Source organism: Lepidochelys kempii, chromosome 2 (genome assembly GCF_965140265.1).
Source record: "Lepidochelys kempii isolate rLepKem1 chromosome 2, rLepKem1.hap2, whole genome shotgun sequence".
NCBI classification, from domain to species: Eukaryota; Metazoa; Chordata; order Testudines; family Cheloniidae; genus Lepidochelys; species Lepidochelys kempii.
Window position 1 is genome coordinate 114,891,941 of NC_133257.1, and position 17,752 is coordinate 114,909,692.

At 43.3% G+C, this 17,752-nt stretch overlaps 2 protein-coding genes across 2 annotated transcripts in view; both read right to left on the bottom strand.

Annotated features, from left to right (window-relative positions):
* Nucleotides 1-8,996, bottom strand: part of LOC140907007 (N-acetyllactosaminide beta-1,6-N-acetylglucosaminyl-transferase-like) — a 30,878-nt gene extending 21,882 nt beyond the window's left edge. Inside the window, exon 1 of the mRNA XM_073332074.1 lies at nucleotides 7,419-8,996. Coding sequence (XP_073188175.1) covers nucleotides 7,419-8,343 — 925 coding nt within the window. The 5' untranslated portion in view covers nucleotides 8,344-8,996. The remainder of the gene's footprint in view (nucleotides 1-7,418) is intronic.
* A 778-nt stretch (nucleotides 8,997-9,774) lies between these two features.
* Nucleotides 9,775-17,752, bottom strand: part of LOC140907008 (N-acetyllactosaminide beta-1,6-N-acetylglucosaminyl-transferase-like) — a 58,921-nt gene continuing 50,943 nt past the window's right edge. The window contains exon 5 of the mRNA XM_073332075.1: nucleotides 9,775-10,085. Within this exon, the coding sequence (XP_073188176.1) occupies nucleotides 9,970-10,085 (116 nt within the window). The 3' untranslated portion in view covers nucleotides 9,775-9,969. The remainder of the gene's footprint in view (nucleotides 10,086-17,752) is intronic.

The following is a 17,752-nucleotide window of genomic DNA, read 5'->3' on the forward strand; positions in this document are numbered from 1 at the left end:
AAAATCAGGAGAATATATAAAAAAAATTCTGGATTCTTTTTGTTTGTTTTTTGTTTGTTTTTGTAACAAAATAGCAGATGAGAGTTGTAGGAAAAAAAAGAAATTAAAAAAAGACAGTGCCTCTCTGAAGCAACAGCAGGGGTGAGGTGCACAAAACAAAAAGAAGCAATGTTAGAAACACTGAGTCTTAAAATGGCTCTGAGTAATCAGACTGTCACTTTGATAAAGGTACATGAAAACTCTGTAAGCAAAAAAAGAAATAGTGACACCTTATGTAAAAATGGATCTGGATAATGTTATAGAAGTTAAACTATGGAAGGAATCAGAGTAACAGCCGTGTTAGTCTGTATTCGCAAAAAGAAGGGGAGAACTTGTGGCACCTTGGAGACTAGCCAGTTTGTTTGAGCGTGGGCTTTCGTGGGCTACAGCTCACTTCATCAGATGTACCTCTGATGAGGTGGGCTGTGGCTCGCGAGGGCTCATGCTCAGGTGAATTGGTTGGTCTCTGGGGTGCCACGGGTACTCCTTTTCTTTTTATGGAAGGAATGTGCATTTGCCCCAGAACATGTGCAGGGTATATTGTAGAAGGGGCAAAAGAAATGCAAACATACCATGCTACTTCATTAAAATGCTATTAGGGCTCCAAAGGGAGCCACAATAGGTTGGGTTTTCTTTTTCAGATTGCTGTGTGTTTTGGAAGCAGAAGTTAAAAGTAATCAAAACTCTGGTGAAAGTTGATTGTGTCCCTTTTAAGATAGTCTCTGAGCTGCTGATGGCTTTAAATCCAAAAGCAGGAAGTTTCTGTGAAAATGCAAATTACCTAAATGATAAAGGAAGGAAAGAACTAGCAGCACAAAGGAGCTGCAGATAAAGGACATACCTGGTCAGCAAACAAATTGTCTAAATAAAAGGCATGGGATAACAAGATAATTTTAATTTAATGATAATAAGTATCCCTGTAACAACGTATAGTATGTATGATTTTTGGAAAAATCCTTTAAGGTCGTATGGTAATGATGCTTCTCAGTTATTACCTGTAAATAAAACTTAAAGCTTAACACAGCAGGAAAAACATTATAAACTTGGTCTACTGTATAAGAAGGAAAACTCAGGGATTTAATGACTAAACAGTGGGATAATTTCCCCATAACCCTTAAAAGATAAAAGCCATTGAAACCTGGCCTGCCTATAGAACAAAAACAGGAAAATATGGGGGCAATTTCTCTGTTTTGCCTGCAATCAGCAAGGGTATTTGTAAAAGAAATATTTTAAGCAATCTGCCACCCCAAAAGGGGTAGAAACATGTTCTTTTTTTGTCTTTCAGAAAATCAGGAAAAGCTGCCAGCTGAAAAGCAACCCAATACCATGAATCTACTATCACAATAGAAATTGTGTTCTGTGTTCTATGTTTTGTCTTGTGTTTTGTGTTGTTGCTAGCACTGTTGTGTGTTTAAAAAAAAAATACTGAAGACCTGCAGGAACTTAAAAATAAATTAAGCTTTCTGTCCCAGCTACAGGACAGCCTGATACAAAAACAAGTACATGCCAATGTAGACTTGGTCCAAATTGGTCTGGGTAACCTAAAAGGCCAATGGAATCTTTAGTAATGGCTTAATACTACCACATGGCTTATCCATAAGAAAAAAAAATATTAGAAATAGGAAACTACACAGCCATAGCTATGAGATGCACTGAAATGCAGATACTTGCACTAGCTACTTTGGAACACAAAATGTTCTGGGTCATACTGGGAAATATTAAGGGTTTGATGCATTTGTTAAAAAAGAAAGAGATCATTGTTTGACACTTAGCAATATGAATGGATGCAATATGTTTCCAGTATTGTAAACCAGACTTGTTAATGGGAGAAATTGTTGTCAAAATTGCACACCAACAGTCCCTGGAGGCAAAGGTATTGAAGGTTAACCCACTCCCCATATTACACATGGGATCCTTTTGGCTACCCTGGACCTTGAGCCAGTGGGCTGGGGAGGGAGGGAAGCTATTGGACACTAGAGGTTGTACCGAATGGACTCCTCAAAAGTGGGTGTGCCTCACCTTGCCTGTTGCCCCAGAACCTTGTAGTAAAGATACATCACTAGGATCATGTATGTGGCATGAATTGGAATCACAAACTCAAATTGCCTCACAGTACTTTCTCTTGAATAGGCTACATAGAAAGTGACACTGACGATTATAAATCTTAGTGTCAAAAGGGGGATTATGTTGGATCATATTAAAGAAGTTCTGTATTAAAATCACAAATGAGTTTGATTCCCCATAGTTTAAATTCCAGGGTATTACTAATTAAGAGGTCTCTTGGTTTTTGGTACTGTTTCTCTCCCTCTATGTGTGACACTTGCAAGCTGCTAACTGTGTTAGTACATTCTAAGACAGAGTCTGTTCTCAAAGCAATTCACAGAGAGAGAGACTCAAAGCAATACTCTAACAACAGAAACAGCACCCAGAGACTCCCCGCCCTTTTGTTGTATTAACAATTGTGATTAAAATAGAGATAGAGGATGTATGTGGATGGATGCTTGGTGTGGATAATAACTGAATGATCAGGGAGGTGCCAGCCTAAGAATCCAGTGTCCATCGGCTGAAGAAGGCGTCAAGTGGAAATAACCAGAGGATCCCCCCCCTGGAGGGCAGACTGGAATCCACCCAACAGCCTCAAGGATGGGAGAACCAAAGAACAAGATAACATCTTGGCGCCGTCAGGAATGTGCTATCTGCTGATTGATTCAGCAACAGCATGATGAAGCAATTCCCATAGACTGGCATAGGAAGAAATTCCTATAAAAATAGACTCTAAAAAGTGAGAACTTTGGGGTCTGATTCTGCAAACCAACTTCCAGGAGCATCAGATGAGCATCTGACAAGGCCCTGCTCCCTCCTCATGTCCAGGCCACCTGGCCAGTGGCTTGGCATGAGCAACTCTAAGGCTGGTAACTATGATAACAACCTTGCAGAACCTGTGTGTGTGGGTGTGTATATGTGTGTGTGTTTGTATGAATGAATGTGTGGATAAATATGAGATTGAATGGAATGTTATAGCTATAACTAACTGCTTACTATGATTCTTTCTGTATTCACAATAAATGTGGTATTTTGCCTTTTTCCCTTTAATAAGATCCTGCTGGTTTTTATTTTATTGGTACAACAATGTAACAGTGGTAGAGAATTCAGTGAGTGAAGAAACCTATTAAAGCATTCTAAAATGGCATTCCCACAGTGCCCCAGAAGTTGGCAACCAGCTTATCAAATTTCCAACATTTTCCAAGGGTGACATCAACCTCCCCTCCCCCCAAGACCCAGAAAAGAGGCTGAGAGTCACTAATTCTCGCTTTTCAAAATCATCGTCTCCTGTTTCCTGAATAATGACAGGTTTCAGAGTAACAGCCGTGTTAGTCTGTATTCGCAAAAAGAAAAAGGAGTACTTGTGGCACCTTAGAGACTAACCAATTTATTTGAGCATAAGCTTTCGTGAGCTACAGCTCACTTCATCGGATGCATCCGATGAAGTGAGCTGTAGCTCACGAAAGCTTATGCTCAAATAAATTGGTTAGTCTCTAAGGTGCCACAAGTACTCCTTTTTCTTTTTGTTTCCTGAAGATGTTCACAGATAATCGTAATGTATGTTTTCATTTATATACATGCTGAGGATATGAACCTAAATGCAGTGAAATTAATGGGATTCTTTCTATTAGTCCAAGCTTCTATAGCTTAAGCCATGTCAACACTAGAGAGCTTACAGTGGCACAGCTGTATCAAGGCAGCTGCCGGTCTATGCCAATAGGACTGTTGTTGACCTAATCAAATCACCCCCAACAAGAGGTGGTATTTATGTTGGCAGGAGCATGTCCAACATAGCACTGTCCACACTGGCGCTTCTGTCAGTGTAACTTGTGTTGCTCAGCGGGGAGTGTTTTTTCACACCCCTGAGCAACAAAAGTAGTAGTGTAGACATAGCCTTTATTTATGGTACTTTTTGAGTCTCACTTTTAAGAGACCTTCACAGCTAACTTATGCCTGAAATGCATTCATTACTGTCTAAATTTGGTTTATTAATTTTAATCTTGAACTTCTGACATTCATTTTGTTGCATGAAATTAAATACATTTTCCCCAATGAACATTACCCGTGCACAATGACCCCAGGAATCCTTGCGAAACTGCCAAGGAAGGTACTGCCTGGCAATAATTCAGAATTTGTTCTGGCTGCTTTGAATTATTCATCTTCACAAAAATAAAGAGCAAATAGTTCTCTTTCTAAGTTAATCATGAAGTGGAAAAATCTCACTCAACAATGAAGAAAATCAGAAGTCACAGAGTCTGTGCCAGTCCCTCCCTGCCAAGCCTGAATGGATGACACACACGCCTTGCTACAAAGTCCAAACAACAGCCTGTGAAAAAATTACTGGATTAGGTAGTATCCGGATTTCTCCCCAGCACCAACCAATTGCATACTTTATTGCACAAATTCACTATTTAATTATTTCAAATGTAGGAAGTGTCCCTAAGGACAGTTTCTACACCTGTATTTGTATTTAAAATTTACAGTAAAGGATAGTTCAGGTTCAAGGAGGAGTGACCTGCTCTAATAATAATTCATACCTAGCTTTTTTTGTCCATTGATCTCAAAACACTTCACAAAGGAGCTTTGTATCATTTTACATCTGTTTAGGGTTTGATCCTGCGCTACTGAGGTCAATAGGAGGTTTGTCATTGAAATAAATGGAAGCACAAACAGGCTCTCAAGCAATAATGTAAGCAGATTTTTACTTCCTACCCTAAAATATTGTGACGAGTATTCTTTGACCTCTTTGTTTTCCTTTCTCTGTAAGGTGCAGAAGAGCTCTGGGATCCTCACTTTCTTCCCTTTTTATTCCCATGCATGTGCTGGTGGGGAATAGGTGTATTGAAGGGGATTGGATTGGCATGATGCGGGATATTATGAAGAAGAAAGTCTTTGTGGCATGTAAATGTACATAATCCATTGTGTTATTGGAGTTGCTTTTATTTGTGATAGTTTGTTTTTACTGATCTTGAAAGTACCGAGAGCCATGGGCAAGCACTTGAAATATAAATTGAGGGAATGAATAAAGGCCCTGTGGGTAGGTGACCTGCATTTACAGTCAGGTGTGGCTTTCTCCTTATCCCATCAGTGCCCCTCCTCTGTTGACCACAGGGTGCTCTTTGAGAGGTATGAGGTACTACTTTCCCTTAGGCAATGAGTCTCCTGCCTATGCATTGCTCTTAACCCAGAATAGTCCTAAAGGGATGGAGTGGCTCAGAGAAAGAAGCTTGGGAATGGAAGGAATGAATTCAGTTCTGAGCTTGAATCACACCCACATAATAGTGTGTTGTGCTGTGCTGTCGCCTATCAGCCAGGCTGTTCTCTTGGGCTTCTTTTTTCATTGAAATTTGGATGATACACATCTTGCAATGCTAACTAGTTGCATTTGCATTACTCAGGATTGATGATGTTTTTTCACATTCTTGTATGACCCCAGGAGCTCTTGGGCCAGCCATGGCACATGTGTGTGCAAAAATGGAGGCAGATTTGACATGATATGTACATGGCATGAGTCTGCATATCTACATTCAGATGTCTCTTCAGATCGGAGATGCTGCAGCCTGATGTGCTTTGAATTTCAAATCGCTATATATTCTAAGATCAAAACTCCTCATGCTGTAAAAAGAAGCAGGCAACAGATTGATCTATGCTGAACAGTCTTTTGCAGCTGTCTTTACTAGGTCATTTACATGGTGTTAGGTGTCTTTAACATATAAGATCACTTCTTTGCACAGAGGGAGTATTTATATTTTAATGTTTATATTCAATTAAAAAGTAAGCATACAGTGCACTGTAGCTGATTTTCCATTTGACTAGATAAAGGAGAAAAGACAAATGAGCTGGAATAAATCTCATTGCAAGAAGTACTGGACTCATCCTTAAGTCTTAGACCCTCTGACATCAATAGGAGCTTTTTGTCTGAATAAGGCCTGCAAGCTTTGGGGGCAAACACTTAAATGTGTAGAATTACCTCTGGATGGCTGTGTGCTGAGTGAGGCAAATCTAGATCCTCACCTTCACAGTTAGCAGTCAATATCGCGACACTGTCAGCAGACCAGAAGTAATATTCCTGTTCAAGATGGATTTAGGGTGAACAAAACTTCTTGAGTAGCTTCCAGCATGGCAGTGTGCAGGAGTCATGTAGACGTGGGACCAGGATGACATTGTAGAAAGAAAGGGCTGAACCACAGAATTTTCCCCCTGTGTGGATCAGACATCTGCTTCTCTTCCACCCAGCAAAGTGTACTAGATCTGCAGAGGGCTAAAATAGTGGCTTTGCTGCCAGCGCAGGGATTCTTTCTATAATCATCACTAGTGGAGATGTACCTGTGTCCCTGGATTTGGCCCTATATGGGTTTGTGGTTGCAGCATTCCAATTCAGAAACTCTGTAGATTTAATCCACAGGCCAGAAAGGCAATCCCTAAAGAAGAACTGGAGTTAAGTGACACAAGGAATAATGTTGAGATTGAAATGATAGCCATATCCTCAGCTGGTGTCACTCAAAGTCAGTAGAACCACACCAATATACACTAGTTGAAGTTCTAGCCCATTATAACTTTGGTGCTCTAAAAAATGTCCCTGCTACATGTGCTAGCACTGGGGTGCCCAACATTAAGGTCAAGTCTAAATAATCCTCAGTATCACAGTGATGCTTGCTAAATATAAAGACCAATAAACAGACCACAGCACAGACCTGCAACTTTATCATTCCTCCCCCGGGAAGGGAGGTCTGGGGGCTGTTTAACAAGAATCCAGTGTTAGTTAGTGGAAATCACCTTGTGTGATAAATGGGATTTTAAATCTATAGGTCTTTGCTACGGGAATAATGTATGTAAATATGAGTAAAGAAGGCAATGTGACTTAGTCGATAAAGCGCTGAACTCCAGGGGATCTGGGATGTATTCTTAGTTCTGCCACTGACCTGTGGGGTGACTCAGCAATCTCTCGTCACCTCTCTATGCTTCCCTGTCAATAAAATTGAGATAATTATATTTAACTCTTGTAAAGTGTTTTGAAATCTACAAATGAAAAGAGTCCTATAAGAGCTTGGTATCAAAGGACTGAATGAAATCGGATATAACTGGTCAGCCCCCTGTGATTATCCTCCAGCAGTGCCATCCATTTATGACTTCATTTTTCTCACCTTTGCAAGGATAGACAGAAAATCAGTTTCCATAGAACAAGAGCATCCTGAACATTGACCTAATGCAAATATAAAGGTCATATAGCACAGAAATCAGTTCTGTTTCATTTCCTCTCTGTCTTTCCTAGCTCAGCATGGCGCAAGCCAGCTTGTCCTATACACAGGAATGAGTAATGAAGTCATGCAACGTACCTGGTATCCTATTGAGTGTTACCCAGAAGTGTTCATCTGGACTGTAGGTGTCCTTGGACCACTTCAATAAATCAATAGCACGTTGATTATTGAGAATGAACTCTACAAATGGCTTTGTGACAGCAATATAAGCAGAGCCAAAGTAGACGATCAGATTGTGTGGTGGGGGCTGTTTCAACTCATTGGTCTTTTTCATATAAGAGGAGTCAGTCCCTATGTGCTCCTTATGGATATATTTGGTTCTTGAAATCGCATGGGCAGGAGGCAGCACTCCAGGAGTGAGATTTTTCCCCTTATATCCTTTCAGATGCCGAACTATTTCCTTGTTGGTTTTCAAGGGGAAATCTTGTCCACACACGTTGAGCAGGTACTTCCACCGAACTCTTGATTCCAGCAGGTCTTTCATGCAGTTCAAATCCGCCTGAAGTCTGGATATTCCAGCATAAATGACTGGCTCATTTTTTGAGGCAAGAAACGCATTGGGGAAACAGTTCAAAAGTGTCTCCACGTCTTTCTTAAACTGAGCTGCTGCCTTCTCATCCACGTGGACACAGTAAACATTTTGGGGCATATAAATAGCCCTGAAGAGCCTCTCAAAAGTATCAAATTCTTTATGTAGAGTTATGATATAAGCCAAAGGAAAGGCAGCTTCTTCTGCCGAGAGAGGGCTGGTTATATAGTGATTGTCCACTAAGTACTCACTGCAGGCAACACTCCTCAGGGAGGTTTTTAGCAGGTTTCCCCAAACAAAAGCTTTCTTCTGTTCGATAAACGCATCACAGGCTCGCCTTACCAGGGATCTTTCGTGGGACGCTGTTTGCCTGGGATATTTTTTTGACCGGTACAACTCACCCTTGTGCAACACAACGAAAACCATCGCGCTCAGAAGAGGAACGGCCAGAAGGTACCGCATCTGTGGGCGCATCGTCGGTGGGTTTAGAATAGTTCCCTCTGTAGTGACAGCCAGAAGCACAAACCCTCCGCCCCCACAACTCAAGTGATCGAGCCAGGCGGAAAATCTCCCGCTGCCGATGGATCCTCGGAAATCCGAGGAGGATGCGGTTTGTTGTGCACTTCGTTGCTTAGCGCATTGGTTTCTTTCCCGTCTCCGGTCTGAACAGGCGCTAATCCGGGCTCCCCGGCCACCGGCACACACACGCCCGCGTTGTTCCGCTTCCCCCTCTCCTGACTTCTTCTTCTTCTTCTTCAGCTGGAGCCCAGCAAGTGGCTTGGCTCAGCCTCCGGCTCGCTCTCTATTTGCATATGAAAGTATCTCGAGCATGGTCCTAGCAGGACAGGCCTCTCTGATTGGAGCTGCTTCACCTCCGGCTCCTGCTCCCACTGAGCGAGCGATTGGCTCCAATCGCCAGCTCGCCTGCTTTGCCCGGAGCCCTGCTGGGAGCAGTTGGTTTCGCCCAGCACCTCTGCTAGCTAGCTCTTAGCACATGAGCTTGCCAGCCTGGTTCATTGTGTCTGCTCCTGGGGAGCCCCGCCTCAGTGACAGCCTCAGACCCTCACGAAGGGTTGAATGCTGCTCCCACTGAACTGAACAGAACAGGGCTCCTAATTGTAAGGGGGGGGGGCTTACTAACAGTCAGTGGGGGTGTTTTGGTTGCCTAGCTCCCAGTACCAAAAGGGGAACAGTCAATGGGAAAATCAGGACTCTGAGACTGACAGTCCCCAGGAACAATGGGGAGAGGCCAATGCTCTAGGTCAGCCTGATTGACAGGGCGGGCAGGCTAATCAGAAAATCAGGAAGCCAAGGGGCTTCCCTCCTGGGCCTGAGCTGGAATTGCCTGGGTCAGACAGAGCGGGGCCGAGCTAAGGAGAGAGCAAGGGCCCCAGCTGAGCTGGGGCGCAGAGCTGTGCCAGAGCCAGAGGGACCAGAAAAGCACCCTAGGGACAGCAGATCATGTGCTAGGAGTAGAGCTCCAGCCACTGCATCCCTGCAGCACAGCCAGGGCCTGAAAAGGAGGCCTGGGACCTACAAAGAAGAGACTGAACTGCCCCAACGTTCCAGAGACACTGTTCGGGGATTTGCAGAGGATCACTTTCCCACTGGGAGAGAAACTGGGGAATTAGACTCAGGGTATTACCTAATGTAAATTATTTATTTACAAAATCTTGTTTACCCTGAATCAGGATGTTCAAAACTGCTCTCCAGCAATTTCAGTTGGAAAACCTTCTGGTGCAGTTGATGTAACTAGTTCTTTAGAGCATGTCTTGGGCAAGGTCTCCACTGTTTAACCGTCTCTATAAAGAAAAACACAACAAGGAGTCCTTCTGGCACCTTAGAGACTAACAAATTTATCTAAGGTGCCATGAGGACTCCTTGTTGTTTTTTGCTAATAGAGACTAACATGGCTACCACTCTGATACCTCTCTCTAAAGAGTTTCAAATAAAATACTTACCTATCAGCAATTCATGATGTGATTTCATTAGCACTTTTTTTTTAAAGTGATTGGATGAAAAAAGGTTTCCTTCAATGTACAATTAGCTGATGGAACTCATCGCTGCAAGAAACTGCTGAGGCCAAATATTTTGCAGGATTCAAAAAAGTTTAAGCATTTGTCCGGAGTTACAATAGAAAAGGTTATAAACTTCTGTTATAGTTCTCTTTCGCTGTGTAGAGCTTAGGGCATCTTCCGAAACTTGTATCATGCCATCTAGAATGGATCATGCACCAATCAGAAAAGAAAAAGTAACAAAAATAAGCAATATTAGTTGTAAGAACTGATTTATGTTTAGACCTATTTACCTGCAACTGCTCCATTAGCAAAGTTCTACTAAGGATGCAAAATAGATTTCTGGCTCATAGATTTCTTTTCAGGATTTCCCATGGTACAATTCCCACAAATCTATTTTATTCCCATCTCAATCTTTTTGAAGCGTTTTTTCTGCTTGAATGTTTTCTTGAGCAAGCTGGAAGGGGCCACTTTCAACTGAGTCTTGTGGTGTGCCAGCTGTTACACCAGTGAGTGATGCTGTCCATCCTGCTCTCCTGTCACCCTCACCTTCTGCAGTTGTGTTCTGTGGTTCGAGTGGTAGTCAAGTCAAGATTCAGGGCCAAATCCTCAGTTGTGCTGAGCTCACAAATGACACAGCTTGGGGCGGGGGGCGGCCACTTTCTTGCTGCTTTGATGCTGAGGCCACCTAGAGACTATTCTCCTGGCTGAAGTTCTGAAAGGGCATAATGTGGTCCAGCCCCGGCCTCAAAATGCCTCTTTCTCCTGCAACCTCAGCATGCCCCCCTAGCCAGCTCTGTTGGCTTTAGGCCACTTGCCAGATCCTCCTATACGAGGAGAAATCCTGGTTGACTTTTTAGGGCAGCTTTCTAGCCATTTTTTGAGGCTCTGGCCCTCTGTTTCACTAGTACCTCCTCAGATCTTCTTTATGCATAACTTTGGGCCTGGTCCTGCGGCCTAGTGGGATTCCATACATCACTTCATTTGTGTCAGTACTGTATGGGAGAGTGGGTGAAATAATATCTTTTTTTGGACCAACTTCAGTTGGTGAGAGAGGCAAGCTTTTGAGCCACATTTTTTCAGGTCTTCAGTGTCACAGCTAAATGCAAGGTGGAACAGATTGTTTAGCATAAATAGTTAGCATGTATTGTAAGAGACTATTCAATGTAGAGTGGCCCATTAACACCTCTGTAGTCATAGTACAAAAACAGGGGCTTAGTGGGCTACAGGTTGTAGTAAATAAGTCATAAATCCAGTGTCTGTTCACTCTATGGTTTTTAGTGTTGATCAGAGTAATGAATTTAAGATTCCAGGCTCATCTTTTGAAAGTGTTGTGCAGGTTTCTTTTGAGGATGAGGACTGATATAATGATTGCTTTGTGAAAAGTGTTTACCCACATGGGCAGCGAGTTCTATGGGCCTGCAGTGCCTGGGCACCAGGAACATTCCTGGCCCAGAGCCCGGCTCCAACAATGTTTGAGGCTGGATCTCTCCCTCGGCCCTGCTTTCCGCCCCCGGGCAATTTAAAACGTCCTGGGGCCCCCACTCACAGCACAGTGGAGCTGAGCAGCTTCCTACCTGCTCACTCCACGTGGCTGCCACCCCCTCCCTGTGGCCCCTGAGTGGGGTGGGTCTGTATCTACGCACACTCACTGCTCCCGCCCCAAGTGCCCCTGCGGCCAATAGGAAGCTGCAGGGGTAGGGCCTAGGGGTAGCAGCATGCAGAGGCCCCCAGGCCCGCCCTGCCTAGAAGCCCCAGGTAAGCGCTGCACACACACCCCCCTCTCATAGCTTATTAAAATATGTGCATGTTAAACTCAATATGTAATTTGTAAGGATATAGCAGCAATTCAAAATGGAGTCTGAACCACCATTTTGTAAACTCCATCTTGTGACCTCCTTTGTGCTCTGTCATCCTGGCTAGTTATAACTTGATCAAACTGGTTTTTCTCCGCCACTTGGCGATCTCAAGAACAATTTTACCTCAGACTGTTTCCTACCTTTGCTGAGACTGTACCATGTTTTCCCACCACAAACTGCATAAAAGAACTGTGACCACAAACGGATGGCGCAGCCCATCCTAGTGACTGGGTGTGCGTGGGTCAGGCCTTGGCAGCATCAGTGTATCGTCAAAGGATACCACCTTTCCTGCTCCTGGGGACGACATCCTCAGAGGGTTCTCGGTCCACTTCTTCCATCCCGATCGACATCCGGAGACTCTCCGGTGCTCCTCCTCAGCCGGTTCCAATTACCCAAAGAGTGCAGGTCCTGGACTTCACTGCCACCACCGTGAATTAGGGTTCTTTTAGTCAGGGTTTTATATGGTTATTGCCAGGATGATTTTGTATTTTGGGCCTGAGCTTCATGCACCTGTTATAAGCTGCTGTTTCACTGTTTTGTGTTAATTTCTATAACTACTGTTTGTTTTATGCTTATCCCCATCCCTCTATTACTAATTCCCTCCATACAGTTCTGTTGTTTCTAACGTTACTTACAGTCAGTCTTTATTTCTCACACTACACATAGGGAAGAGGGAGGGAGATTATCTGTGTACCAGTCCACCGGTAACAGATACGGCACAAGGCGGGTCTGCTCTTCTGAGTAAAAGGGGCTTGTCTTATATCTTGATACTTATACCACCCTACATATAGAGTTACCTTGGTTCCCCTTTGAAGTAACACCTTCTCCCAGAGCCTGCACCCCCACCCCTTTCCCAAACACCCCCTCCTGCCCCCAAACTCCTTCCCAGAGCCTGCACCCCAACCCCTCCTCCTGCACCCTCACCCCCTCCTGCACCCCTGCCCCAGCCCAGAGCCTGCACCCAAACTCCTTCCCAGAGCCTGCGCCCCTCACCCCCCAGTGACTGCTGCTGAAATATATTTGATGGGGAAATCTTGTTATAAACAAGACTTCCCACTCTTGGCAAACAATTTATTTTAAATGAAAGGATAATGATACAATAAGCATGAATAGAAATATTTCATGGCAGGGTAAATAGCCCTTTCCAACAACATTACATTGATCATGCTCAAGTGTAAATTATGCCAGTATTTCAAAATAAAGCTTAGCTTCTAGCCACTGAAGCTTAAGTGTTGCGTTCAATGGGAGTGCATATAGCTGAGGGCAGAACTAGGTTTAAGAAATGTATGAAGTAAATATTATCTGGTGATTACAGTGTTGAGTTGTGTTTTAAGGAAGATTTTATTTTCTTTTTTTAAAGACTGCAGCTAAAACATGGACTGTGTTCTTTTGCCTATACCTAGGACCTGATTCTCCTCTCGCTGGCCCTGGTTCTCCACTGGTGTAACTTTCTTGACTTCAGTAGAGTTGCACCTGATTTACAGTCATGTGAGAGCAAAGTCAGACTTACAGAATTTAAAAAGAATACGTTGGGACCAAATTTTGCCCTCAGTTAAAATCAGTGGTGTTCATGGGTGTAACTAAAGGCAGAATTTGGCCAAAATAAATTAAATTAAGTGAAAAGTGATATCAGAGCCATATCCTGTATATGGTGCCTCCAGACAGGTGCTGAGTACTCGCTGCTCTTACTGTCTTTATTGGGAGGCAATTATATCAATGCAAAATTCAAGGAGACTAATTGTATGCTAAACTGTGTTATACCATTTGGCCACCAGGAGGCACGGTGTGTAAGATACCTTATTTAAACTAATATAAACCTGGCAGAGCATTAAAGGATCTTATGATGATGAATGCATCTGTTGGTATAAGCAAATTCTGTGGCCAGTCTGTGTTGGGTACAGAAGTATACTGCAGAAAAATCATCAGCAAATCCCTCGTCCTCATAGCAAAATGGAGCTAAAACTTCCTTAATACCTTGAGCAGATGACTGAACAGGAAATACAGCAATAGTCTTCTAATTATGAATATTAATAGGTCTGACCATTCAAGGTAACAATCTAATGCCTTAATCCAGACCAATGCCTTTAAAACAAATATCTTCTAAAGCAAGATTCCATTTTCCTGCTATTTATTCCCTGTTAAACAGATCTGAAGATCTGTTTTAAAAATGACTTCTTAGTCTTGTGATTATTTCCGTTCAGAGGCTCATTTCTGTGCATTCAAAACTGCCATTGAAGTTAATGGATGCTTGCGGTCCACCAGAAATGCAGGATCAGGTTCTATATGCTTTTATAAAGAGAGATTGGGCCATCTAATCACTTTTCCCCCAGAGTTTCATATCTTTTGTCCTGACAAATCCATAATTACCCCCACTGAGTCCTTCCCTGCTGCCAGATGTATCAAAACATTTCTATAGCTCTACCTCTAGAGACAGGCCTGTGTTCATACATCAGTTTGGATGAGCTATTACCAGCAGGAGAGTGAGTTTGTGTGTGTATGGGGGTGGGGGGGATGTGAGAAAACCTGGATTTGTGCTGGAAATGGCCCACCTTAATTATGCACATTGTAGGGAGAATGGTCACTTTGGATGAGCTATTACCAGCAGGATAGTGAGTTTGTGTGTGTGGTTTTTGGGAGGAGGGTGAGAGAACCTGGATTTGTGCTGGAAATGGCCCAACTTTATTATCATGCACATTGTGTAAAGAGTTGTCACTTTGGATGGGCTATCACCAGCAGGAGAGTGAATTTGTGTGGGGGGGGTGGAGGGTGAGAAAACCTGGATTTGTGCTGGAAATGGCCCACCTGATGATCACTTTAGATAAGCTATTACCAGCAGGACAGTGGGGTGGGAGGAGGTATTTTTTCATATTCTCTGTGTATAAATAAAGTCTGCTGCAGTTTCCACAGCATGCATCTGATGAAGTGAGCTGTAGCTCACGAAAGCTCATGCTCAAATAAATTGGTTAGTCTCTAAGGTGCCACAAGTACTCCTTTTCTTTATACCTCCTACAATCACACTACCCTCAGGTGAAGTTCACATGTGTGTTCACCTCTGGTGAAGATATTGGTAGTACACTTGGAAGATGTGGATAGGAAACTCCCAAATCCTGATCTAGCCTCAGGAGCCAGTTCTGGTCCCAGGTTCATGGGTGGGAATTTGGAGAAACTACACTGATTTCATTGGAGTTACTGTAAACGTCACCAGCATTCATTTGTTCCTCTCATATGATCCTTTAAAACAAGCTCATAAGTTATACATAGACCATCTGTTTAAAAAATATATGAGCAATATCAACAAAATAAATACCTTTGGGGGGTGGGGGTGGACTAGCTAATACTAGGGCCAAATTTTCAAAAGTGACTAGCGATGTTATGGGGTGGGGAATAAGCACTCATGCAAACCTTCACTCAAATTTCAAACCAAATCTTTACAGAGGGTCAAAAAAGTCTGGATAACTTTCAAAATAAAATATTTTTCATTTTTATGAGTCTGCACTACTTAATTCCATCTGGGAATGGATATGTTGAAGATTAAATACTGTGAGAAAGGCTCATGAGATTTCCCATGCAACCAAATAGAAACCAAGTGTAAAATAAAACAATAAATATTATGTGTGACGGGGCACAGACTCACCGCCACAACACGTCCTGTGGTTGCTCTGGAAATTAGCTCTGTCCTAGCTGTGGAGCACCCTCTGCAGGTGATGTCCCACCCATTGCCTGCTTCACTGTGCTGTCTGAGACCCCCATTGCTCCCTGGCTTGCAGCATCCTCTTCTGGACACAGCCCTCCAAGACCCTCTAGTGGCAGCCTCCCACAGCACTCCTTCAATTCCCTCTTCTCCCTGTGTACCCTGGGCCACTTCCCCTTGGCCCTTGCACCTTCTTGGCCCCTTTTGGGCAGGGGCTTCTCCCTTGCTTGTCAGGAAGAGATTGCTATTGCCTCTGCTTTGCAGCCTTTATATAGGGCCCAGCCTGGCTGTGATTGGCTGCCTTTCTGCCTTTCTCTGATTGCAAGGGTTCTGCATAGGCTCCCTCCAACCTGCTTTAACCCTTCCTCTGACAAAGTGGGACAACTGCCCCACTACACTATGTGATCCAAAAAAACCCCTCTATTGAAAAAGTTATTGTTGAAAGTGAGCTCCAGTAGTGCCTTCACAACAATTCTACTCCTTTAGGAAACACCCAATGTTATAAAGTCTAGGGAAGGGAAACCTTCATCAGGCCACTTAGCCAGCTTTAAGTCTGCTGGAGTGGCAAATAGCAGACTCTGTGGAACCTGAGTGGCAGAATGTAATAACAGGTCTTTGTGGCCTAACATTTATGAGTAGTGCTGATGGAAAATTCTCTATCAAAACTGTGCTTTGGTGAGTTTGCGACAAAATGAAATTTTTCATGAAAAACGCCTGCCTTCCATGGCAAGTTTCGGTTTTTCACTGAAAAACCAACAGACCCCCCCCCCCCAAACCCCACCTCAAATATTTTTTTGGCCCAAACTAAACTATTTTGATGTGGATATTCTACCACGGTGGCTCAGTTTCCTCATATCTCCACTAGGGACTGGGTTTTCCAGTGAAACTTAATTTCCCTTGTTGTGATCACCTCCCCTCATCCTGAGGGGAAGCACTTTTGCATCATGGGAGATGTAGTGTGACCAGGAAGTCCGTCCTTGAGAGGAAATGGGAACATGAGGCATGCAAATGACCAATCACTTGAGGCACCACATCAGCTCTTCTGAACTGAAATATTAAGGTTTTCAGCCAAAATATGTGTTTTGATATTTTCCCACTGAAAAGTCACAATTTTCCATGAAAAAAGGTCAGACTGTCTGACCAGCTCTAATTGTTGTTGTTTTAAGTTCTTAATGGCTGGATCCTGCATCCACGGAAGTCAATTGCAAAACTTCCATTGATAAGCTGGACCTAGCTGTATTCTCTGTTTTCTCCAGTCAGGGGCAAACCCTTGGCCCAGCCCCTTGTTAGCGCAATTCGGCTGGATGCTGAGAAGCTCTGTGGAGAGGAGGAAGGAAGTGGAGTAACAGTGGAACCATGCTTCAACTTCTGGGCTGCAGTAACTGCTGTGGCACTTGTGCTCTCCTTGGCTAGGCCAGCTCCTCCGCTGGTGTAAATCGGTGCAGTCCCATGGAAGTCAATGGATCTCTACTGATTTACATCAGCTGAGTAGCTGGCCCTTCTCATAGAGGGTGTGTAGCAGGGAAGGTGAGGGTGTCATAAATATAAAGGGAAGGGTAAACACCTTTAAAATCCCTCCTGGCCAGAGGAAAAATCCTTTCACCTGTAAAGGGTTAAGAAGCTAGGATAACCTTGCTGGCACCTGACCAAAATGACCAATGAGGAGACAAGATACTTTCAAAAGCTGGGAGGAGGGAAAAAAACAAAGGGTCTGTGTCTGTCTGTGTGATGCTTTTGCCGGGGACAGAACAGGAATGGAGTCTTAGAACTTAGTAAGTAATCTAGCTACATATGCGTTAGATTATGATTTCTTTAAATGGCTGAGAAATTAAGAATAGAATGTATATGCTGAATAGAATGAATATTCCTGTCTGTGTGTCTTTTTTGTAACTTAGGGTTTTGCCTAGAGGGATTCTCTATGTTTTGAATCTAATTACCTTGTAAGGTATTTACAATCCTGATTTTACAGAGGTGATTCTTTTTTACTTTTTACTTCTATTAAAATCCTTCTTTTCAGAAACTGAATGCTTTTTCATTGTTCTTAAGATCCAAGGGTTTGGGTCTGTGGTCACCTATGCAAATTGGTGAGGATTTTTACCAAACCTTCCCCAGAAAGTGGGGTGCAAGGGTTGGGAGGATTTTGGGGGGGAAAGATGTTTCCAAACAATGCTTTCCTAATAAATAAACCCAAAAAATGTTTGGTGGTGGCAGTGGAAGTCCAAGGGCAAAGGGTAAAATAGTTTGTACCTTGGGGAAGTTTTAACCTAAGCTGGTAAAAGTAAGCTTAGGAGGTTTTCATGCAGGTCCCCACATCTGTA